Genomic DNA, 25,481 nt, shown 5'->3' on the forward strand with positions numbered 1-25,481 from the left:
CGTGAAGCTCGTGCGCTGGGCGGCGCGTGCTGGCGTTTGTTTGCCTCGCGAGTTCGTTCGATTGTATGGAATGTAGGCTTTTGATTGCGTGTGCCTGCTTGTTTTGTCGACAGCTCGCCGCCGGAGCCTCCTCGTTTGGAAGACTGCATTTTTTTTTGTTTTTGTTTAGAGAGGTGGGCACAGGAAATGAGATGCCGGTGTACCGTCACGCCAATGAAATGAAGAGACGCGCGATGTAAATTTGATACGGCTCGCGTCTCGCTGCGCAAGCGCGCAACGAGGAAGCCGCGAAGAAGAATAGGTCAGAAACGAAGAGAAAACAAAGCGCTGAATATCTTGGCCATTCTTTTCTTCCTCTTATGTTTCTTTTTTGTTTTCTGCGCTTACAGAGGGACGTAGTCGAGGCAGCCGAGAGGATTTCTCACAAGGAACTATTGCCAGGAAGATCGCCCATACTGATTGTGGTGAGCGGTAAACATTGTGGTTGGCGCATGTGAAGACGCGACCGGGTGGGAAGGTCTTCCGTGGTAGGTATAATTAACGAACAGGTTGGGTGTTTTGTGTGCGTGTGAGTGAGTGTGTGTGTGTGTGAGAGAGAGAGAGATGATGTTTATTCTTTGAATAGTTCGCCCCCTAGAACCACCTACACTCGCGATATCACGCGGTGTAAACACTACAGAGAGGAAGTGGAGAGAGCAAGTTCAGATGTTGTGGACACTTGAGAATCCACAGCAGCAGTTGACTTGCAATCCGTGCTGTACAACACCCTCTCGTACTTGAAAGCTTTCTGTGCGACATCCTTACGGCATCTCTAAATGGTCAGTGTGGCCAGACTGAGCGATTATATTGTCAAATTAGGCTAGTTTCTTGCCCTCTCTGGCATCAACGTTATGGCTTCGGCTACGAGAAAAAAGTTTGGCCTATACGTATGATCAATAAAGTATTTGCCCTTAACTGCTATTGCGCGACATAGGCAAGCTATCATTTAATAACCCTGCACACTGCACTGAATGATGGACAAATCGGTAATAGCACAATTTTATTCTTCCCGTAAACGTATGTCCTTTGCAAAAATACAGTAACATTGGAGTTGTGAACAGCGCAGCGGCATTTCTAGCGACATCATGAGGAGCTGCCTCCGTCAAATTTGCGGCAAAAATGCGTTGTTCCACATAGTAAAAAAAAAAAAAAAAAAAAAAACCCGTCTTATTAAGCAGTGCAGGACACATTCAGTTGGATCGGTAATGCATTTTATTGCAAACTTTAGGGACGGATGTCTCGAAACTGGTGCCATTCACGAAACTATTTTCTAGTGTTTAGCTTTGAAATGATTTTCAAGCCTTTCAGACTCACCGGCTCTAATTCGTAAATTGCAGTAAATGCCCTAAAATTAATTAGGTAAAACTCGCTTTGTTAAATTTTGTTTTCGATCTCTTGTGTACGTAATGTCCTCCTCTTCGAGTAATTCAGTTAAAGCAGTAGAATTCTGCAATTTGTGACGGGCGATGTTTTAGAATTCTGTTGCGACAAAAAAAAAAAAAACTTGCGTATGTATGTACACCGTAATTAGTAACGTGAACGTGACGAATTTTTTGGTACACTATTCGGGGATTGCCGCATTCCTTGTGTCTGTTGTAATCTAGTGTTATTTTGATTCTGTGGAGCAGACGGCGAGTTAACCGCTTTCTGATTCTTAGCTATTTGACATCACTTTTCCTTTGTTTGGGTTAATGCTAGTGCATTTTTGTCTCCTGTGCGCTTGTTCCGGTAATTGTTCTGTCTTGAATTAACTGTGAAAATAATTCGGACTCAGGCGTGTTTAGCCAGGCGTTCTTGAATGGCAATTGTTCCCGTCAAGCATCTCATTCATTCTTAACACGGGTTCAGCACATGTTGATCAAATTAAGGTATCGGATGAATCCAATCAAAAGTCGTCTAACTCGCTTCCTAATCACTATAGTATATGTCCGGGGAATGGTACTGCAAATCAGACATGCTTCTTTCATCATTGGCTGCGTCGAATTTGTCTGCTTCCGTGGTTCAACTATGCTTAGTAACGGTTCCCTAGTCATTTACGTATACATAGTATCTAAAAGTGTCTTGCCGATCTCGTCCAAATGGTTAAACGCGCTATTGTGTTCGTCCTCTATCGGACACGCCTGTTTCCTGCGGCAATGTCTCCTAGATACGTTGCATTAACGGATCAGCGAAATGGCTTAATTCAAGACTTAATCAGCGACTAAACGCGCAAATTCGAATCTCGACCGGTTGGACAAAAATACCGCGATTAAGTAATCTACTGCACTGTTCTGAGGAGGAGTCACTTAAGGCCTTCGCTTAACCACCGTGCTCACAGCAGAATAAAGTAAAATTTTTAAGCCTTAGGAAACCCATATAGAGCTTGGTCAACTGGTTCGCCGATGGTGCAGTGTAAGGATTCTCCGCGGACAGTCGCCGTTGTGTAAGAGGATTGTCTAGATTTGGAAACCATCCGGAAAAAAAGGCAAAACGAAGATTTCGAAAAATTTGAACAGCGAAAGCTATACTATACTATGCATACTGTACTGTATTGTACCGTACTGTATTGTACTGTACTAACTATATGGCGAGATCTGTACGGTACTAATCCGCGCGTCCTGTGGAGCGGCATTACCCTTGCGCAATTGGTTCAGCTACTTGAACGCAACGAAAACGAAGATGGTGTCGTCGCACGCTCAACTTGGAGAACAAGAAGGAAATAGGCCGTGCGATAGCGTTAACTGTGGCGACCCAAGTGCAAATTCCAATGATGCACTTTCCAGTTTTTACTCGCGCTTGGCCTCCGAGATCGGGGGAGCGCGCCACCCGATCTTAGGGTATACATTACCCGCACGAGAGTTTCCTATAAAAATTTTGCTAGAGGGAACTCTTCAGGTGCTAGGATGACGGGTATGCGCATATATCTGCCTAGTCTTCGTGCTCGTAGCTTCAGATGATCTTGTGGTGTTATACAATATGCCCTAGGTTTATAAATTTCCTTAGAAATCGCATTTGATATGTTATACATTCATATATAGATAACGTCGCAAGAACATCTGAAGCCCCAGTTACGAAGGTTATAGACGGATCCATGTACCAGCCATCATTCCCAAAGTGGCCGAACGACGTCATTGCTAGAGTTTCCACTCCAGTAACTTTTGCGGGAAACTCGTGCGGTTCCTCCAAGGAACCGTAACGCAACCAAAGCCAACGTGGTGTCATCGCACTCGCGGCTTAAGAGGGCGAGGAGGAAATGTATCTGGCGAGCGATCGCGCGGCTGTGCTTCGTCGTCGTCGTCTATGCGCAAAATTCCAGTGACGCACTTTCCAGGTATAACGCACTCGCGCGGGGCCGTCGAAGGTCGAACCACGGCCCTGTGTGCTCACCACTGCACGGTGAATCCGGATTTCGCGGTTCGTGTGTCCTCCCTCTCTCTCTCTCTCTCTCTAGCGCAAGCCGCGCGACTTTTACCCGCTCCAAAGTCATCGCGCTGTTTTCTTCTTTTTCTTTTTCCTTTTGTTCTTGCTTTCGTTCCGTTCGTGTGCATGCGCTGAGCGCGATGCCAATCCGCATTCTTCGCGGCGGTGCGCGACGTTTTCAGGTTGCGTCCTTGCAAGCGCATCGCGAGAACCAGGGCGCGCGAATCTCGCTTCATTGCTCTCCGAACGCCCCGAAACGTCACTGACGCTTTCCTCCGGTTCAACTCGCATACAAACGTCTCAACAGAGACTCTATAGAGGCTCTGTTGGGAAACGCAAAGTCCGTTTAGTCCGATGAAGTGTATTACGTCAAAACTCATTTTTGAAATTAAAATTTCGCGGTAAGAGTTTGATTATACAAAACGAGAAATTGAAGCCGAGTCTTTAATTAATTTCGCGTTTAAAACCACGCACAGAGCCGGCACAGGCGAGTGTGCCGTCACGGACTTGAAATCGTATTTTCGTAAGTGTACTTCTGCGGCTCGGTAAACGTTCTTGAAACATGCCTAAGTTCATTCTTCGGCGTCTTGAAAAAAGAGCGTAGTCCGTTTTTACCGATAAATATGTAACTATAGGCAAATGCAGTCAAAGTCTGTGACGTCACGGCGGTATGGTGCGGGAACTTCAAGGCGGCGGCGCAACCCGTCCTTAGTCGCAACGACTTTTCTGGCCTACCAGTAAATTTCCTCTCGCAGTAAGGTCGTTTATTGTTATCATTATTATTATTGGAGGAGGGTAATTTACTAACACAGCTCGAATTATTTTTCTCCTTAGTGTCCCTTAAAGAAGTACTGGCGTCGCATTTTTGTCTTGTCATTGTTTAGCTTTAAACAGAGGTCCAAACCCTTTAATGGGTGTTGTCCAAAAACAACGCGCTTGTGACGTGTTTCCGGCTCTCAGATCGCTTTTCGTTGCATCGCTCGTTGCGCGGTCCTTAATTTGTTCCCAAACTTCCTTGTTGACTTCCAAGTTTCTGCCCCATATGTCACTACCTGTAGGATGCAACGATTCTATGCTTCTCTTTTCCAGGATAGCGGCATTATATATTATAGCACTTAGCCTTTTTGCTACACCGTGTCAGTAAATTTTACTCTGTGTCACGACGATAACACCAGGCGCAGCATGCCGTGAAAAATTTAGTACGAGCCTAAAATGTCCTATAAGTGTTTCTCAACTATCACACTTGATAAGTTCAATCAAGAGGAAACTTCGCAGGAGAAAAATGCAGTCCCGAAAAGTGATTTAGAAGTGGTCGCACAAGCAGTAGCGCTGTTGCCCACGTTTCGACGGGGGTATACTTGTCTTTGTTGTCGGGGCAGGAACTGCTTTCCTTAAGCAGCGTTTGTGTGCACGTAGCTCGTTCCTCCCGCTCTCAATGGAGGACGAACTGGAGGAGAAGCCCGTGCGCAGAATAGGGTGAGGGAAGTTGGTTGGCAAAGAAGAAAAGGATGGGTGTGGAGTTGGGGAGGGGGGCCGATGAGGAAGGTAACCGGTAGGGGAACTGTTTGTTGCTTCTTCCAAGAAGCACGGGGTGACAGAAACGCGCCGAGATCTGTGCACGACGCATTGTCCCGTTGTCGAGACGTTGGCTTCAGAGCGACGTGCCAGGAACGCGTCGTAGAGGTTCTTGAACTTTGAGAATATTTGTCGGTAACTGAGGGACTCCGAGAGAGACGTTATTGGCCGTACGGCGGCCGAGTGGTTTCATTCAAAACTCGGATTTCTTTGGCGAAAGAAAGTTGGTTGGTTATTAGGAAATTAATCAGAAGCGAAACATTTATAATAAATTACTATATATTTCAGCTTCAGTTTCGGGGTATGCGGACTATGTGAAAGAGCGTTTTCGTGTTGCATCGCGTTGTGTGTTATCTTTTCCCTTTCTTCTTATATATATATATATATATATATATATATATATATATATATATATATATATATATATATAATCATCTGTATTTCACTGTACCATTTACCCACTAAGGACAGCCAGCCGCTTTTACACTGGTTACGCTCATTGCGTCTCCTTCTCTTTTTCCTCCTCGCTAGGGGCGTTCGAAGGGCGAAATTTTCGAATCGAATACGATTATTCTAATGAGGATCGACCTACGACGAACTTATGGTCAATACACTTATCAGCAATGAGCTTACGAGGTTGCTCTTCGCGAATGTCATACAAAAGTTTCTTTAATTTGTGACTACCTTGTATTTCAGTAAAGTCCTCTCACACACTCGCTCGCTCCACTCACTCACTCACTCACTCACTCACTCACTCACTCACTCACTCACTCACTCACTCACTCACTCACTCACTCACTCACTCACTCACTCACTCACTCACTCACTCACTCACTCACTCACTCACTCACTCACTCACTCACTCACTCACTCACTCACTCACTCACTCACTCACTCACTCACTGTGCTCATTGTGCTATATCTGCCACAAGCAATATTTAAGAAAAAAAAGAATCTTGAAAGTGTTCGCTGTAACACCCAGTACACTTTAAATTGCCGCAATCCTGGTCGTCAAACAAAGACGTATCCGCCACCGCTGCTTGAGTGTCAAGTTCCACAAGAGAGGTGCATGGCTTTTATTTTCCGGGCTCACAACATGTCACGAGAATAGGAGGTTCGGAATGACTGGTTCGTGATTCACGCTCCACACACAGTTGATCCGCACAGGTTAACAGAGCAGCTCGAGAATAAGTTAAGGACCGCACAAGGAGTGATGGAACGAAAAAAATGTTAAGCATAACGTTAAGAGACATGAAGAGAGTGGTGTGAATCAGAGAGCAGACGGCTGATATCCTAGTTGGCTTTGAGAGAGAGAGAGAGAGAGAGAAGGGAAGGCTTTAAGAGAGGGGGGATGGAGCTGGGCAGGCCATGTAATGCGTAGGGCAGATAAACGGTGGACCATAAATTACATAACGGATGCTAAGGGAAGGGAAGCGCAGTCGAGAACGGCTGAAAATTAGGAGACGTAATGGAACTAGGAAAGTTGCAGGAGTGACTTGGCATCAGCTAGCGCAAGACGATGATAATCGGAGATCGCTGGTGGAAGCTTTCGTCCTGGCAGTGGACGCAAAAATAGGATTATGAAAGTGATGATGGATAGATAGAATAAACTTTATTTTCCAACGGATAAGGTGATCTACCTTCCCCCCGGCACGCAGGTCACTTCGCAGCGCACAAAAAACGGGATCAAGGAATGGCACAAACATACGTGGAGCGATGACTTTCAGGTATGACTTTTCAGGTATATGAAAACCAGTGCTGTTTGTACGTTTGTCTTTGGCCCATTGTCGTCCGTTGCAAGATATGGATTAAAGCCGTCTTTTTTTTTTTCTAGGCTCTTCCTCCTAGGTATATACATTCAAACGTCTTTATAAGTGGGCGGGGCCAGGAATGTTCTTCGCTCACAGGTTATCGCTCTATAAATGTCGCCTTAATTTATAGCGCTGAATAACGTCATTTGTGTCGAGTTTATTTTAATTGCGTTACATGCAGCGTCATTGTGTCATGTGCCATGCTTGTTGGAACTCGTTTGTTCCAGCGGTCAAATTTGGTTAACGATTGCATTTGTGTAACCCGCCCACCAAAATATCCAAAGAGGGGATTGCAGTGTTAGTAAATGAATGAATAATAAATAAATAAATAAATAAATAAATAAATGAGACGAGATACGCGCAATGAAACAACTCAAGCTTTATTCATTATGACGGAATAACGACGGGTGCCCCTTACGGAACCTGTCTCGTACAGTTTACGCTAAAAGAGGCTTTAGCGCCGTCAAGGCAATGTTGCGGAGACGTCCTTTGCTTGGACTTGTTATTCAGGCACTGACCGGACTTGGATGTGGCCAATGCATGCGTTACGGCAAATGGACCAATTGGACGTCTATACAACGTCGATATTTTCAAACTGTCAGATTTCTTTCTGTGTTATTACCGAATGTTTTTATAAAAATTCCCCGGCAGTCTAAAACACCTGTAGTTCTGGCGCAAGAAAAAAAAAGTAGGTGGTTCATAGCTTGTTTAGTTACTGCCGGCCTATAATTTTCAACTACTGCTAGCAAGCTAAAGGTCACTTGGGAAGCACTGTCAGATTTGAATGAATCACGTGTTTCGTTACGTTCCGACCAACCAGCCCTGCCCAACCAAAAGGTGCGGCATCGTTTGCGGATTGAGTAGGTTTCAGTTGAATATATTGCTATTTTCTGGGATACCGCAAATTCGCCACAACCGCTGTAGGTACCGATTTCCCCGATTTCTTAAAGCAAGCGCGGGGTGAAAATTCTGTTTTCTCCCTCTGAATTTTCCGCATCTTAAGAAATTCCAGAAAATTTCAGTTTCGTTTTCACGTTTACCGCGCGTTGTAGTCGCCCCGACAAAGAGTCAGCGCGGGCGCCTTGGCCCGAATTCATTATACAAGACCAAACGTGGCCGTGGGCGCACGTAAATGATTTTGCTAAAACGGGGAAATTTCTTGCAAAGTAATAAGCTACTGCGGTGTTTGCAATACGCGATGCAAATAGAAATCTGGCCAGGACATGTTGACCTTTTCGTTATGCACGATACAGGTTGGTCCGCAATTGTAAAGTAGTTCGCTGTGTACCTCTTCCACTGCAATATTATGTAATGTAAGAGTTGGCTATAGACAAAAGCTCGACAGGCAATCTTTCTTATATATATATATATATATATATATATATATATATATATATATATATATATATATATATATATATATATATATATAAAAGGTGGTGAGTAGTGGCACTGACACTCCCTGGGCTAGTTCCAGTAGTAACACATGAATACCCCAGAAAGTGGATGGGAAAGCAGCGCCGTGGTAGCTCAGTTGGTTAGAGCACCGCACGCGTAATTGCGCAGACGAGATATCGTTCCCTATACCTGCGGCAAGTTGTTTTTTCTCATCCACTTTCATTTTCATTAAATTATTATTTCTTTAATTCAATTAGTAAGAATAAGTAATTTCCTCTGCGTTGTCCTTGGTGTCCTTATTTGATCGATTCTTATGCCATGATATATATATATATATATATATATATATATATATATATATATATATATATATATATATATATATATATATATATATAATAAGAAGCCAACAAGCACTGACACCAAGGACAACATGGGGGAAATTACTTGTGCTTAATTAATGAAATAAAGAAACGATAAATTAATCGAAATTAAAGTGGATGAAAAAGCAACTTGCCGCAGGTGGGAACCGAACCGGCGCTCTCGCGACGCCTGCGGCAAGGAGGACGTGCCACGTCCGCCGCCAAGGTGTGTGAGCGGTGGCGCTGGCTAACACTCCCAGGGTTCTAGTACGGCACATAAATACCCAAGAAAGTGGATGGGAAAACGGCGCCGCGGTAGCTCAATTATTCGTAGAGCATCGCACGCGAAATGCGCAAGTTGTGGGTGTTCGATTCCCACCTGCGGCAAGTTGTTTTTTCATCCACCTTAATTTCGATTAATTTATCGTTTCTTTATTTCATTAATTAAGCACAAGTAATTTCCCCCGTGTTGTCCTTGGTGTCATTGTTTGTTGGCTTCTTATGATATGACTAATATATATATATATATATATATATATATATATATATATATATATATATATATATATTTGTGCGTGTGTGGTGAGGGAGGTGAAGTGCTCAAGGAGAGAGGTGGGCAAGGGCAGATACTTCGCAGACTGATCTGATGGAAATCCTTCAAGGCGTACACGAAGCGACTGCAAGTACAAATTGTGTGTCGCAACCATACTCTCCCTCGCGCTGCACTTGGCTTCAGGTATGTATACCAGCGTCCTTGAGAGCAGAATTCGTGAATAAGAAGTGGCCCACGTATGAGGCCAGTCTCACCTCAGCGATTTGATGATACGGCCGCAGACAAGATCTGATGGCTTTCGTTGCATATCGCTATTTTTGCTTCCTCGTTTATTTCGGACTTGCAGGGAGACTTCACCAAGACTGCAGGAGAAGCGGCGCGGTTGTCGAGAGATAGCGAATCTCGCCTCGCGATCTCACCCGGCTGCTTCGGCGTAGCGCTTATAGTTTGCTGCCGGGACTCGTAAACGAGTCTGCTTCCGATTCGCGTAAACAAATTTCCCTCGAGGAAAAAAAAAAAAAAGAAATCCATGCGGTAATTGTCGAGAGCGAGAATCGACTGAACGTTACGGAACGAAATTTTGCTCAGACACAAGACTGCGCGTACTTCAGCCGTTCCGACGTTGAGATGTAGAACACGCCGATACCAGGATGATCACCTGCGAGGCCTAGTACGAAACCAGCTATGTGTGCCACCTATTTATGCAAATTAAGATTCTCTTGGAGTTAGTGGAGTAGCGATATATAGGTCACCGTTTCTCGGCAACGTGTTGGTTTAACTGTATAGCACACGTCACAAATTGCGCGGTTAACGTTGATGAGCGAAACAAGGAAACGGGTGTTTAATGTTTCAATTTTTTAGTAACTCTGCAAGATTTGTACTTTCCCAGTGGTACGCAAGCTGAACGATGGGTGCATGGGAGGGAGTGGGGAGAGGGGGCCTCTGTTAACTGTGCTAGGTAAAATTCACTTGTGTTAAAATGAAGCGCAAGTTCAGTAATAATGAGCACAAAACTGTCTCTTTCTTCGTTCTGAAACATAGATTTGATCACACGACCTCTGAGCGTGTCTGTATGAAAGTGACCATGTTTCTTAAGTGCTCGTTCTGTTTTTGTCTCAGGTCGCTTGATGGCAATCAGGTTTAAGGAATTGGGTGAACTCGATATTGTGGTGGTCATCGCATAATTAAGTGACATATGTATGCTTCTTCAGCTTCATTGCAGAAGTAGCAGGTCGCTGACCATAGCGAAAACAAAATGACGTTTCGGGATTCGTACGGATTCCGAAACTTACACGACTTACACGACCAGATGGTATTCCGTCGAACCCTTGACTACATAGTTCAGCTTCAACATTTGATACTCGCAGTAGTAGTACTCGCACCAACACCAGTTGGTGCGAGTACGACGTAACATCGCGGATGTGGTATTCAAATGCAGATTCGCCCACACCCCTGCAGTCGAATCTCGAAGCCATTTGATCCTTCTATGTCCTGCGTGGCTGTCGCATCTGTAGTTTTTTTTCTTTTTCTGTTGTATATCCCACGCACGTGCTCACGTGTTCATTGCGGAAGAGCCCGGAACGCCGAAATACCTTTCGAAAGCACACCGCCGAATCGTCCCGCACGCGAAGAACGCCTGTCTCGTATTCTCCGGTAGCGAAGTCAGCTTGACAGGTTAATAAAAATATTCGTTGTATGCAACGTTTCTCCGGCCGCGATTCGACGCATAGCGTTGGCGACGTGTGCTATCGCACGCATCGCCACTGACGCCACACAGTCGTGAGAAACGAACAAGCAAACAGTGACAGGAAGGAACACGGCAATCGACGAGGCTCTCTCTGTGCCGATTGCTCGGCGAATTAAACGCGGTTTCGCATCGGAAACCCCGCTTATGTAAGAACACGTTCGCGCTCCTCCGGAGTCGTGACCGACTCGCCCGACGTCACACGGCGTCGCGGCGGCCGGCCGGCCGACACGCTCCTCAACACACACAACGCGGCGGGTCGTACGTTTTGCATAATCGCCGCGCATCGGCCGGGATGCATGGCGCACCGACGTGCCGCATGTGCGATTCTGCGCTGACGGATGACGCCGAAGCGTGGCCGCGGGGCCCCCCCCCGTACCCCCTCACACCCCCCTAGCCCCCCACCCCCTGGGGCAGGTGCGCGGGACCGTTCATCATCTCGTCTGCTCGCGCGAGAGTACATGAGTGCGCGTGCCGACTTCGTGCCTGGCGCGTACTTTTCACACGCGCAGTTCGAATGCAGCAGTTCCAGAAACGCCCAGCAGAACTCCCGAAGCCCGCGACTGGGTTCTACCAGAACCACCTAGACTAGTCTATAGGTGGTTCTGGTTCTTCACGCTTTTCGTGTTTCCGTACACGCCGTTATTTGTGCTTCGCGCGCGTCTGGGACGAGTGTCTTCGTAACGATTTTTTTTCGGTATGGCTGTCCATCAGCGTAAGCACGTAGGATGGATGTGCAGCATCGCCCACTCTTTAAAAAAAAGAACAAACCCAGTCAGTACTTCGCCGTATCGTAACAACTATGACACAAAGGCTTGCAGGCTAAATTTGTGTGCGAAGACGTCTGTATGATGCGCCGTGTGGGCAACGTTCTTTCATTTTTTTTTTAATTAAGTCGACCCGCCGCGGTGACTCAGCGGCCATGTCGTTTTTGGGCTGAGCACGAGGTCAGAGGTTCGAATCTCGGCGCCGGCATCTCGATGGAATCGCAATTCAAAAGCGCGCTCTTGTGCGGTGCCTCGGAGGCGCGTCAGAGTACCACAGGTGGTCAAAACTAATCCGGAGCTTCCCACTGTGTAGTTTCGTGTCGTTAAACCATCGAAATAGTTCTTCCCTGATTAAAATTAAAGCTCTGTCGCAGTTGTACAGGTTGTAGTGTCAAATAGGTCTAAAGGGAAGGCCAAATAGATGTATTTGTTGATCTGTTTGTGTTAGTTTCGCTTCTGCAAAAGTAAGACAGTCTCCTTTTCAGTAAGAGACAGGCAGGTAAGACAAAGAATGCAAAAAAAAAAAAAAATGACGAGGGAAGATACCGCCCTGAAATTCCAACGCCAGCTCGTCGTAACGTCATATATTCTGTTAGTGTCTATTCAGGCCCACTTGTTTATGGGCAAAGTGTATGACAACAATGCGTTCTAAAGGAATCAAAGATTAATGCTAGAAACTTTTTATGCACCAGAACAGCCCTGATAACGGCAAATAGTGACGTAGTGACGTCATAGTGACGTAGCGTTGCTCATGATGTTCGCGCGAAATTCAAGAAATTTAAAGTTTAGTCTTCATAATATCTTTAGTAGTAACCGACCGTTTTACTCCCAGATGAACAGATAGTATAGGGTTTCGAAAGGATACTATACTACTTCACCCGCCGTGGTTGCTCAGTGGCTATGGTGTTGGGTTGCTGAGTACGAGGTCGCGGGATCGTATCCCGGCCACGTCGGCCGCATTTCGATGGGGGCGAAAACACCCGTGTGCTTATTAGATTTAGGTGCACGTTAAAGAACCCCAGGTGGTCGAAATTTCCGGAGTCCTCCACTACGACGTGCCTCATAATCAGAAAGTGGTTTTGGCACATGAAACTCCATAATTAAAAAGAAATACTATACTAGTTCAAACCGCTGTAATGTTGCTCTTCCATTTAAATTTGACAAACGTGCGCAGTGTTCTGTAGGCAAAGGTTCACAGGAAGATGGAGACTTGAGAGAAAGAGTTATTGTGAAGAGGCGCTATTTTCTGCAGGGATCAACAGTAGTCAAACTAAGGCATGTCGCCGGAGCCAGCATTTCGACAAGGAGACCTGCATTCATCAAGGCCCTGACGAAGTCCCCTTGTCGAAACGTTGCCTTCAGGAGCTTGTCTTCGTCAGGACCTTGCTAAGTCCTCTCGTTGTGGCGTTAGCTTCAGCGAGATTACGTCGTTCAACCACTGTTCAGAACAGTGGTGTCTAATGTGAACGGCTGCATTTTTTTTCTTCTTGCGCTGAAAGCAAGAGAATTATAAAAGACAGATGATTGGACGGCCGAGCTGACTTTCAGTTATCATTTAGCGATGTTGGCGAAAGAGGTAGGTAATCGTTGCCTGGACACCGGTGAGATGTTTCCTTTCGTATGATTTCACCCTGTACTCAAGAAATTCTCTTTTACAAATACGCGTCCTTGCTGTGTCCTGTTCCCAGCGATCTCAATTCCTTCGCTTGACAAAACTACGTCGACTCAGTGTTGACAGACGCTTTGAATGTTACAGCTCCGACCGTTTCTTGTAGAATCAGTTCTGAACCATGGTAACGAGAGCAACAATACCGTTTACGTTAAACTGCATGCAGGTACGTCAACACAACTCTTTTTGGACAGCGGCTGAGCGTTCTACAATGTAAAGGTGCCATATGTTCCGTACGTACGAAACAACTCGCAGAACTGTTCCCACCGTCATTAGTACTCGCACTGTGTTGTGGTATTCGCACAGACAGTGGCGTACCCGCAAACTTATTTCACGTGGTGTTTTCTAAAATGCCACGTATTCATTCGATAGATCCGCCTATACAGGCACATGGCAGAGTAATAGCTTTAAGAGGCTTGGGCCCCTGGAACAACATGTCCTTTCCCCCGTTGCCTCCTCCAACGCCACTGGGCGGGAGATCGTAAATAAAATGATAATGGTTTAATGCATTCACTTTTATCCCCAATCGTGTCCTACCGCCTTCGCGGAATAACCAGCGAAATTGGCTCGGGAAACATTCGTTTCCGCTCAACCGGCCGGGCTTAATTAGCTCTTCGCTATTGTTCCCAGAGCGACTCGAACCAAGGACAGCCGGCGGTTACCGTAGCGCACTATTGTGGTCATGCAGAGCCTACGTCATGTATGAGCGGTACTATTGTTCATCCGGAAGAAGATGCCCGCGAAACCGCACGTCAGCCAGACCGTCTCGACTAGCGCTCTTGCCCGCTGCTGCTGCTGCTGCAGCGCGAAGCATGGCGCTACACAAGCTGACCTCGTGCTACTGTGCACCCAGCAACAATACGCCGCAACACTCGTTCACTCACTTTTGGGCATTCCGCAGGGCCCTTTGGTTCGGCCGTTGTCGAGAAAGTCCAGGTCGTAGCGCCTCGCCGGCGGGAAAGTTAGGGCTACGTGCCCCAGACACGGAGGCAGCACCAGGGCCGCCGCGAAGGCGGCGGCGATCGCCAACTGCAGCAACGTTGGCCCACGCATGGCTACGAGACCGACCGGTCGACGAAGAACGGCGAGCCCGCCGCCGCCGCGGTTTCCAGCGGCGTCCACCACACTTTTCAGCGGCTGCAGCAACGGCAGCAGATGCGACACTAGCAGGCCACACGCAGTCGGCGCACGTCTTCGGAGATCACAGCGGCCGGCTGAGCGCGGCGGGCATGGTGCCGAGGCGCTTCTACCAGACGGGCACGGTGAACCGTAACGGCGCACTCGTTGCGAAGACACACACACTACAGAAAGGTTATCGGTGCCGTCTGCTGGCTTCGCGAACCACTCGTGGCCGTCGGTGGCGCGGTAGGGTCGCTGGGTCTCGGGTCCTCTCGGCTCTAGTTTCGTTGTTGTTGGGTCGTCGTGGCAGGCTCTGCGCAGAGCGAACGTCGGTCGGCACAGGGAAAGGGGGGCGATGCTGCACACCTGCGAACCGCCGGCGGCCGCTCGCTGCAAGACTGGTCGCCGAGGGCTTCGTCGGTCGGCGTTTCACCGTCGCTCGCTCGCTCGTTGCGACCGGCAAGAAAGGTGGCCAGAAGAGGACGGAGGGGGGAGGCCCGGAAAGTGCGCTTTCCTCCTTGCCTTCCACCGGCTTGGCCGGCGAGCAAGCGGGCGAGCGGGCTTGCAAAGCGATGACGAAGACCGCGAAGGAACAAGAGAGGGAGAAGGCGCGTACTACACAAACACACACACACAACAAAAAAGACAAGCCCGCGAGAACCTGTCCTCTACGTCGCAGCGGTGGTGGAGGGCCGCATTCCTCGGATGGCGAGCAGGTAGGTAGGCAGGCTGGCTGGCTGGCTAGCGGGTGGGCATGCGAAGCGGAGCGCTGCGCCGTCGACGACGGCGACTTGGTTGGTGGAGCGAGCTGTCGGCGCCGGAAGGACAGGCGTTCGGGCGGCGAAACGGGTGAAAATGCGCAGAGAAAACTGGCGGCGCGCGCGCGCGCTCGCGAGGGGACGACGTTCAAACGAAAGCAAAGGAAAATTAACGGAGAAAGACGAGACGGGAATGCGAGAGGCTGCGGCCGCCGCCCGGGGCGACGTGTGCGACGTTACACACGAGGAAGGTCGAGTAGTCGCTCGCCCCCCAGCGTGTGTACATACATACATGCCTCGGGGAGTACACGACCGACACCGCGGGATCAAAAAAGAGAAAGAGGAGCGTGCCATGGTTTGACACCCCCTAGTGACCTTTGGAACCAGTCCTTCTCTCGATCGGGCTTCCCACTTCGTGCCGCTATTATAACGGACGGGCCGCATGTCTTTGGTCGATGTTTGCCGGCGGCGATAATATGAATCGGCAGTGATCAGAGACGGGGGACGATCCCCGCAAAGCGTTCCAGGAAGTATACTGGTCACAAAAGGCCTTCGGTGGCAAGACTCCATGCGCTGGTGGTGATTGCATCATGGACGGGGGGGCTCTAGCGACGTCGATCGATTCCAGGAGCTTCGACAGTCACGGTGTCGTTGCGCGAGATGCCTTTGAATCTTGATCGTCTCTTGAGCTTGTCGAAGGCACTTGTCTAAAGAGAAGTGCAAAAAGAATGGCAATGTTTTTCGAAGAGTCAATTTGCGTTGACAAAAATGAAAGCCCAAGTTTTCTTGAATTTTTCCCCCGAAAGTGCAAGCGCGGGTACTATCGGCGTCAAATGAAAGTTGAACAGCGGAGTGCGTGGCCCAAGCGTATGTGAAGATATAGTGCGCACCGCCCAGTCATCACCGTTGACGGCCGCGCATATCCAGTTTGACCGCACGGCGCGATCCCCCTCTAGTGAGATAATTTCGCTTCTGTTCTGGTTCTTACATTTGAAAGGGAGATAATAAAGAAATAAAAATGAAGCTAAAATATTGCAGTTTACGGTGAGTCTTGTCGCACAGATCGCCGCAAGTGCTGCCGGCGCGAACAGCGGTGCGCGTGGTACAGTTTGCACCGTCATCACAAGGTTGATTCGCCCGCGAGGCGCAGGCGATGACGGTGCAAACTGCACCACGCTACCACCACCACACGCTAAGAGGACTTGCCATTTCCAATAACAACACCATCGCACATCCTATTAGCGAACACGATGAAAACATTTTTTAAACAGGTCCTTGAGAGAATTTGCCATGTTATACGTTGCCAAGCAGCATTCCATTGTTGAAGGATGACTGTCGAGGTGACTGTCCTTGTCTTCAAACACCACCTTGAGCGTGTACCTTCTGCCAGATGAACACGACGAACCTCAACGTTTTTGTTAGACAGATCAGATCCTCGAGATAATTGACCATGCTCTCAACTAGCATGCAGCCGTTGAACGACGCCCTCCTGAGAGAACGGTCCATATCCTCAAACATCACCTTCAAATTTGACTTCTGCCAGATCGGGGCACATACGAACCTCAACTTTCTGTCAGGCAGGTCCTCGAGAGGATTCGCCATGTTCTCAACTGCCACGCAACCTTACAATTGTCGGCGGACAATTCCTCGAATAGGATCCACGTCGGCAAACTGCTCCTGTCTACCGTACCTTCTTATAGTTGAACACGACGAACCTTAGCTTCTCTGACAGACAGGCCCTCGAAAAAAGTTACCATCTTCTAAGCTGTCATCTCCCACAAGTCTCGTTTTGTGCAGTCAAAAGATTTTACGCGTTCAGTAGAAGCGCTATGGGGATTTCCCTTTCGTCTCGTGGATGACAGAGCTAGGTTGGACCCCAGTTGAGGTGAGGCATTTCCCATGCCGGTAGTGTAGCGGGCTCACTTCCTCCTCAACTTCCTTCTTGGTATTATCTCAGTCCACTTCATGGGTCATTATCACCATAGCCTTTCTCACAGCTACTGAAGTTAATGATGGATAATCGTAGTCTCACACTTCCTCGTGGCTGTCAGGGTGCTCTTTCATCTACCGACTCCGTGCCAAGCGCTTTGTAAGAAGCACTGTGCAGCTCCTTCGAGCACAGGTCGGCGCTGGTGAGCTTGTGGCTGAAGCAGCTCGCACCTGTAATGCATTTCCGACTTATTCGAAGCGGCGACGCTGTGTCCAGTGCATGCCTCGCCGAGGCCGCTATGTAATGAAGTATTAAGTACACAGCATATGGCTTCCCCCCTTTTAGAGACAGTTACATGGAAAGCGGTCATGCCTCGCCAAAACACGTTTCGTTCCACTGCATTCCATAAATGTGATGTGGAGCCCGATTTGGGTGATATTCTGCGTAAGCGTAGACCACTGCTTGCACGTTTTATCGTTGCGCGTATCGTGGCCAGAGGACGTGTACTTCTTGGTGCCCTATTTTGGTCGATAACTATTCGCTCCGAAAAAAGAAAGAGCCGTTTAAGACTTCTGTATTTCTTCGAATGGTTCATTTTTGTATAATCAGCGCTGATATGGAATGACTGACAAGTGGGTTGTGTAGGAGAGTGGACGATATGTCCCCGCTGAGTTTCAAATCAGTGGACCACAAGCCGATCAACGCAATTACGCCATTGTCTGAAAGATTTATGTTGTGGGTCGGAGTCCGTTCGAATATTATTCAATTCGCATCTCTCCATTTCGGTATCATCGTTACTAGACCAGCGTTTGGTTCGGATCGTCATTTGCATTTTATCGGCCTCAAATATCGTATTCGTAAATGCAAACAGCAATGAATGGTAAGAGCAGTAGCAAAGGCGTGATGCTATTGTAGCTGAACGTGCTCATAAAAATAATTTGTAAGAAGCACACATTCAGCCGTCGTTGTTCAAATCGACCTGCACTGCGGAAGACTTCGGAAAATTCTCAGGGGCGCAAATGCCAAGATATGCGCGTTTCGAGCCGTGTCGACGAAATCGGGCACTGCGAGTAACTCAACACGTCTCGCTCGATGAGGCGGACACAGTGCACATATATAGCTCGAAATTCCTTCGTCGAAATCGGTGATGCAGAGCCGTCCTTGCGAAAGTAAGCCACGACCTTCACTGACTGATCGTTTAACCGAGGAAAAAAGAATGTTGGTCACGACCAGGGTATCGAACTCGGGCGTACCTTGAAACGCACGTCGCTAAGTTTTTTTTGCTTGTTTGTTTGCATGCTTGACTTATTCTTCCTATTTGTATGTGCTGTACGCAGCAAAGGAAAATGGGAGCTGACCTCGGAGGCAGACGAGCACTTTTTTTTTTTTTTTGCGTTGAAACTGATGTCTTCCAACAACCGTATGTGTGCAAGCACCAACTCGACTTTCCCCTCTTGTTCATTGCTCTTTGCGAGGGCTAGGCACGCTTTGGAGCGCCACCTGATTTCCTCAGCTACGAAACAATTTTTGCACAGAAAAAAAAAAAAAAGGAAGATACCTTGAAACCACCTTTCTATGTGGCACCATGGCGTCCTGCTGCTGAACACTGCAGGTCGCCGGTTCGATTGCTGTCCGTTGTAGCCGCATTACGATCGGGGAGTACTTAAAAAAAATATGCGATCAAAACTGATCCAGGGTCTCCATCATCCAACGACATCTGACACATACGCTCCAAGCTGGCGTTATATAGGGGCTGCGTCCGAAAGACGCTGCCATTCGGAGCGGGGCTATTTTTGTGGGGCAGAAATATCAAGAGAAACAGACTGTCGAGAGCTACTCCATTACAAAACAAAAACACACTGTATAACAGTAACGTACCATACGTGTAGATTTTATAAATGTTCACAAATGACCATACTGAACCACATTAGATAGTGAATACCGTATTTGCACGATTCTAATGCGCATGTTTTTTTTTTCTTGAATAAGAAGTGCGCTCAAATTCACGTGCGCCTTACAGTCACAACTATTTCTGCTCAAAAGCAAAAACAACACCAATACACACTTAAAGAAAAGCTTATTGCAAAGTAGCTAGCCACACTGCCATCGAACGGACGTCGTTGTTTTACAAGCCTTGGTTTGCGTTCGCCATTTTCCAGTTTGCTGTACGCCTGTCGTACCGCTTCTGCTCAGCCGCCCTTTTCGGAGTTAGTGAAGTGACAGAGAGAAAGAGATAGAGAATAAACTTTATTATTTGACCAGGTTTCTTTGACTTGAGCCCGAAGGTGGGTGGCCTTCTCCTCGGGACAGGATGAAAAAAGAAAATACGTTTTCATTACGAGGCATACTTCAAGCGCACGGTTATCCTTCTGGCAGAAGAACAGGTATAACCGGGCAGGGTCGCGTTTGTTTAGGCGTTCCCGAGGACGTGCATCAGCAATTGGCAGCGACCAAGGAATGTGTGATGCATTATATAGAACTGGAGGTGATTTTCTGTGGTCGAGCAGACAGCGAAAAGGAAGTGTCGTCGGATTTCGACAGCGACTAGCCGTCAAGATTAAGCTACGTGTGCGTCTGTGTCCTTTTGTATGTTCCATAAAATTGTTTCTACACGTTACGCGTCAGGCTCGGGTTTTTTTCACTTGATGTGCGCGGAAGGATGGACACCAAGTTATTTTTTTGGATATTTGGGTGGTAACGTAACTGCGCGTTACAATAAGGGGGGGGGGGGGGCGTCGTGATTGCCAATACGGTATGAGCGTCCCAATGGCCTCATCTCCAATAGTCTATGTATGGAATATGCGCACTCTATAGTCCGCCTCTCCTTCGTACACTCGTCACCACGGGGAAATGCGAACAGTGAATGCCTACGCTGCTAGACGGATTGTGCAAGCTTAGAGATTCTTGTTCAGGTCTAGAACCGCGCTGTATACTTGAAATGAAAGAAGCCTTGCGAAACGGAATGGTGGCGCGCCTACAGAAAATTATCAGAGCAACATAACTTACCGGTAAAACTCACACCGCTCGGATATGCAGTCTCGGCACTTCAGCTCGCTCAGGTTTTCCGCACGTCCGAGGGCAGCTATAGCGTAGAGAAGCGGCGAAGATTGCGTACGCTTCGCAGCCTGCAGTGAGAGTGGCGAAATTTCTCTGTACGTACGTGTGTATAATCGGTGCAGCTCGAGCTCGCTGGTGGCGTGTAGTTACACTATAACGCCTAACAACGAATCGTAACAGTTTCTCTTGACGGTTGTGTTTGCGTGTCATTCCTGTCCGCCGAATTTACAACAGTGGTTTCGGTTAACGTAGTCGACTTTCGTTAATCGGACCCTTGTCGGACCGCGAGATTTGGACGAATTATCCGAAAGGTCGAAATAACAAAAGTCGGCGAAATGAACGAATTCCAGTCTTCAATACATCGTTCAATACTGCTTCATGACATGGTTACACCAACTATACATGTCGGTGGTAAGTGGCCCACAGCTAGACGTCAACGATGTCATCGGTACTGACAAAATTATCAAAGAGGCATCGCCCAGGGCACAGGGCAATTCGCCATCACCACCGCAGGACAGGCTGCTGCCGTCACCGGCGTCGTCTAGGGAATCAGTTGCGCCGTCTGAATTTATTGTGGTTTCAAGCTTTAACTGAGTGCTGCCATCATGATGGGGCGCCAGTGGGGGTAGAATTAAACAAAGCGGCAGGCTTTCGCGTTTGAACTAAACGAGTCTTCCTTTCATAGCCATGTGTGGCTTCTCACTGGGCATGCCGGTGTGTTCAAATTAAACGAAAAGTCGAATCAAGCGAGCTCGAATGAACGGGAGTCTACTGTACTTTTGCTTTTACCAAGAGAACAAGGATGCCTAAACTTGACTGAATAAATCTTCATGAAATATGATAGCGCTAGGCTTATGAATGGAAGAGGAAAGAGCAGGTTAATGGGAAGGGAGGAGAAGTGCTGACACGCAAAAAAAAAAAAAAAAAAAAACTTTCGGCCCGGAACAGTGCCTTTGCTTGGGTCGCAGCCGGTATCTCTGTCAAGCAGCCGAAACGTCTGCCTTCAAGAGAGCCAGGTGTCTGTGCGGTGTGAAAGGTCGCTGCACTTTAGCGCATCTAACGGTCACGCTAGGCGCTCGAACGCGACGCATCGCTCTCTGCGCCCGCGACGCGTCATGCTGGCGATGAAATATTCAGCACCCGCTCGGGCGGCGAGAAACCGCGAGTACGTGCGCCTGCGTCGCTGCGCCTTTCCGCACCGCTGGGTCCTCGCACGCACCTACAGTTTGGAAAGGTACTCGCGCACCCCTTACCTACGCCTGGTGAAGCTCGGCGCAGCGGTAAACGGATGACGCCGCCGCTTTGTCAAAGTACGGGACACCGCTTGAGCATGCGCGTTTGGAATCACAAAAGCCCTCTTGTTGATGCTGATAACAAGGCCTTACATGCCGAACAAGCGCGAGTGAGTGAGAGAAAAAGAGAGAGAGAAATGGAGGGAGGGAGAGAACATTTCGCAGATGTAAGGTACAGTCATCCACAAAAGTTTGCGGACCGCGGGATCTCGGAAAACGTTCAATTTCCGAGCAGCCTGTTACAGTAGTCAGTAAACACGAACATCACAATGGTGTTCACATATTCTGGCAGAGGCTGTGTAGGCGAATACTAGACGGCGTTGTGAGGTCGCGCAGACGTTTAGCTTTTTTCTCCGATTTCGTGCTCCGTAAAACGTTGTGGTTGACTGTACGTTCAATTCGCCTGCACCACCTGAGCCGGTTCGCGGAGTGCCGCACACATGCCGTTCGCTTCAGCGGCGCAGCACAATGGCGCCCGCTGAAACACGCCGTTCGTTTCGAAAAGTGCAGTGCGGGAAAGGCGCACGGCTGGTTTACGATTTTTATGCACCCTCCTTACTGTCGGTGCCGACTTGGTGCAGACGCACAGGTGCGAAATAGCAGCGCAGCAGACGACGACACAGCGCAGCAGACGACGACGCAGCGCACATATACGCAAGCGCTCTTAACACCCAGCTTTTGGGCGTGTGCTTCGTCTCCGCAAGCGCGGGTGTATTTACGCCTCAAAAGCCGATTCCATCACCAGCTCGGCACTTCTCAAACTTACCCACTCCGTGCACATTATTAGTCGAAAAAAAAAAAAAAACAACACGCCTGCACCGCGTTTGCACCTTGTCATTCGTTTCGAGTGTCGCGTTGTGCTTGCACCGAAGAAATCGAGCTGCGCAATCTCTGAACTTCCCGTGAACCGCCCTGAACTGGTTCACAGTTGCAGGCGAGTCTAACGGACCTGTATGCAAATCTGATCAACTGACTACACCAAGGACAGCGAAGCTGTTGGTAGGCGAGTTCTGACACCCTTCGAAAGTATACTATAGGGGTCTGTTTGCTGACTGGCCTTTTATATAGTGTCGATTCATCTCTGACGACTGCCCTGATCGTCGCACTGCCCGCTTCGGAGCTGCCACGCAGCTGGCTGCGTTGCTTCCCCACCTCGTCAACTTTCACCGTCGCATCCGCACAAACTCCTGGCTGACCTACAACGCCGGTTCGCTAAAACGCGGCGTGAGAAACGAAAATTAGGGATTTCTGAATAAAAAAAATATTAAGAAAAAAAAAACGCCGCCGCACCATGGCCTTCACCGGTGCACGAAAATGTACTGCTGCGAAACAGCTGTTAACAGCTGCGCCGAAAAAAAAAAAAATGCTGCTTAAAAGGAACGCGTGAGTGCCACCAAAGGTTGCCACATGACACCGCTCCGTGACGATGATGGCCACCGTTTTGTGTCAGTGCCGTTGCCATTATCGTGCTGTCGTCATGCCCTCGTCCCTGTCTTAAGTGCTCTCACCGTTGTTGTCTCGGACGATCGCTTTTCGGAGGTACAACTTCCAGTGCGCTCTGATATATTGGCTCGCCGAGCGAAACTGCAGGTTGAGCTGCGATTGGCTGGTTGAGCGAAGCCGCTCAAATCATTCCAACATGCCGTGCAATGTATACGCCACGCGAAAGTTATACGGCATGGTCGAAAAGGAATCCTACGAGACGCCCCCTGCATGCTGTATTCGTCGTCGTTTCTTTCGTCGTTGTCATATCCGGCTGTCGGCTTTGTCGTTGGGCCGTCATCTTTACCATCCTGCTGTCGCCCTCTTGGCGTCGGCTATGCGGTGCGACGCCAACGATGACGTACGCCAACACGATGACAATGTCGACGGCTCGACGAAGAGTGCGTGGGACAGACGGCACCATGGCTCATGTGTGTGTGTGTGTGTGTGAAGTGATTTTTAAAGAGAAATGGAAGAGATAAGTGCAGTGCCGTAACTGTCTCTCACAGGAGGACACCTCAACAGCACTGCACGGGGAAAGGGGTGTGGGGAGAAAAAGATGGAGATAGTGACCGGAAGTAAAAAGGAGAGAGAGACCGGAATAGCGAAAGAGAAAATGCGACAATGTAGCAAAGCGTTTGCGGGGCCTACAGCCGCGCTCTGCTCATGTGTACCTCGCAGGCGCGGCGAGGCACGTTTGGTTTTTGGTGACTCGTGCGGCATAAGAAGCCATCGCAATGATGATGACGTCTGCGATGTACGCCCCCAAAAATTGAGCTATATGTTCCCTTAACACGTATCTCGGTAAATGTTTACCGGTATTGGCCGGTCCTATTAAAACTTGCCTCACGCAGTCTAATACTCACTTGATTTGCGCGCTGCTATCCTGTAAGGACACTGAGTTTTTTTTTTTCTCGTCTCAACGTTTAGCATGGATGTATCTCGACTGCGCAAAGTTAGACGCGCAAGCGACGTCTTTAATTTATTATTTGCTGTGATATAGCTAATAGCTCGAACAAGACTGAAAAAAAAAAAAAAAGTTGGACAGGGCAGAGATCTAGCGTTCTGTCCTGTCGCGCATTTTTTAGCGCTCTGTGCCCCCCCCCCTCTTTCTTTTTTGCTACAGTCTTGTTCGAGCTATTCACTATGTTACAGCAAATGCATCGACACCAACTAGCACAACTTTCTGCGTTAATTTATTATAATGGAGGCCGATCGGCTGGATGATTGAATGACTCGGTTTAACGTCGCAAAGGAAAAGAAAAAAAAAAAAAGGTTGAAGAAGCGACTGCGTTGAGTGCTTGTCTCGACGATTGATCGAACTGGGTTTAACTAAAGCCCCTGCATACACGTTTACTAAAAAAAAAAAAAAAAGAAAGAAAGCGCCGCTGCAGCGTGTGGATGGAGGGGGCTTTAAGCTTAGCGTCCCAAAGTAGCACACCTGGGCTGTGGGAGATGCTGTGACGCGCGCCTGACAAATAATTTTGACAACGTCGGGCTTTTCATCAACGTGCATTCAAAGAGTTTTTTTTTTTTTTTCTGGGGGGGGGGGGCACTCCGCCCTTTTATCGGAATGCCGCCGCCTCCGGGAGTCGAATCGTAGACCACGTGCTCGGCAGCAGAACGACAATCACTGAGCGGCTGCGATGTATACAATGCTGTAATGAATTGTTTGGCAAGAGATGAACTTGCATTTGCAGTAAATGTCTTTCTGCGAGCACGGTCAGTGGAAGTGTATTTTTCGAAAGCTACGTGTGGAAAGCTTCAGCGCCATAAGATTACGGACGAGGCGGGACAAGGAGACATGACTGAGCGATAGCTTCAGCTGGCGTCTGTTTAAACATGTATATTTAAATAATATGTGGCTGGCGGCGAATGCGTCGCGTTGGTGACGTCTTATTGCGCTGAAATTTGTTGCATGGCTTTCTATACGGACAGTTCGATCACGTGACCAAGTACGCAGTGATAAGAGGGCACGAAGTCTCCCCGTTCTCCGTGCCACCGCAATGTACTTTTTTTTTTTTCATTTATATTCCGTGTCTATCGTGAACTGTGTATATGTCAGTATGTTTGTATGCTGCAGAGGTAATCGGCGTGAAATGAGAATCAATGTTTGCAGCAACGTAAAAGAAATGGTCGAGGCCCTGCATTTTCTCAGTCACCATATTGCCTTGCCTTTCAAGCATACCTACCCGCGCACGATAGCGCTGCATAACTGAACAATGTCTAGGGATTCGCTCCATTCACATGTGCTCACACACCTCTGCGCAAGGACCGTGCCTGGTTGCGTAAATAGTGTAAAGTTTACGCGCAGGTAAGAGGATCGATCACCACACTGCATGTCCTTGGTACTAGGTGGTACGTACCGTTTCTATATGCGGTGGCAGTTCGCAGAAGGTTGTTTTCAAAAGAGTTCTAGTTAAAAGAGCAGCTCTGGGACTTCCCCGAATGTAAAAGAAGCGCACGTTCCGCACTCAACGCGTGGCTGTAGATTTCCCGGTACTGCAGGAGGGGTCCTGTAACGTC

At 48.2% G+C, this 25,481-nt stretch overlaps 1 protein-coding gene and 1 long non-coding RNA gene across 2 annotated transcripts in view; one reads left to right on the forward strand and one right to left on the reverse strand.

Moving 5' to 3' along the window:
• The window catches only part of LOC142560181 (uncharacterized), a 62,530-nt gene extending 47,476 nt beyond the window's left edge, over positions 1-15,054 (reverse strand). The window contains exon 1 of the mRNA XM_075672084.1: positions 14,202-15,054. Coding sequence (XP_075528199.1) covers positions 14,202-14,370 — 169 coding nt within the window. The 5' untranslated portion in view covers positions 14,371-15,054. The remainder of the gene's footprint in view (positions 1-14,201) is intronic.
• Positions 1-25,481, forward strand: part of LOC142560184 (uncharacterized) — an 80,171-nt gene that overhangs the window by 48,870 nt on the left and 5,820 nt on the right. The window contains exons 3-4 of the long non-coding RNA XR_012823316.1: positions 390-464; positions 6,672-6,740. This is a non-coding gene — a long non-coding RNA (uncharacterized LOC142560184). The remainder of the gene's footprint in view (positions 1-389; positions 465-6,671; positions 6,741-25,481) is intronic.

Source organism: Dermacentor variabilis, chromosome 10, assembly GCF_050947875.1.
Source record: "Dermacentor variabilis isolate Ectoservices chromosome 10, ASM5094787v1, whole genome shotgun sequence".
Lineage (NCBI taxonomy): Eukaryota > Metazoa > Arthropoda > Arachnida > Ixodida > Ixodidae > Dermacentor > Dermacentor variabilis.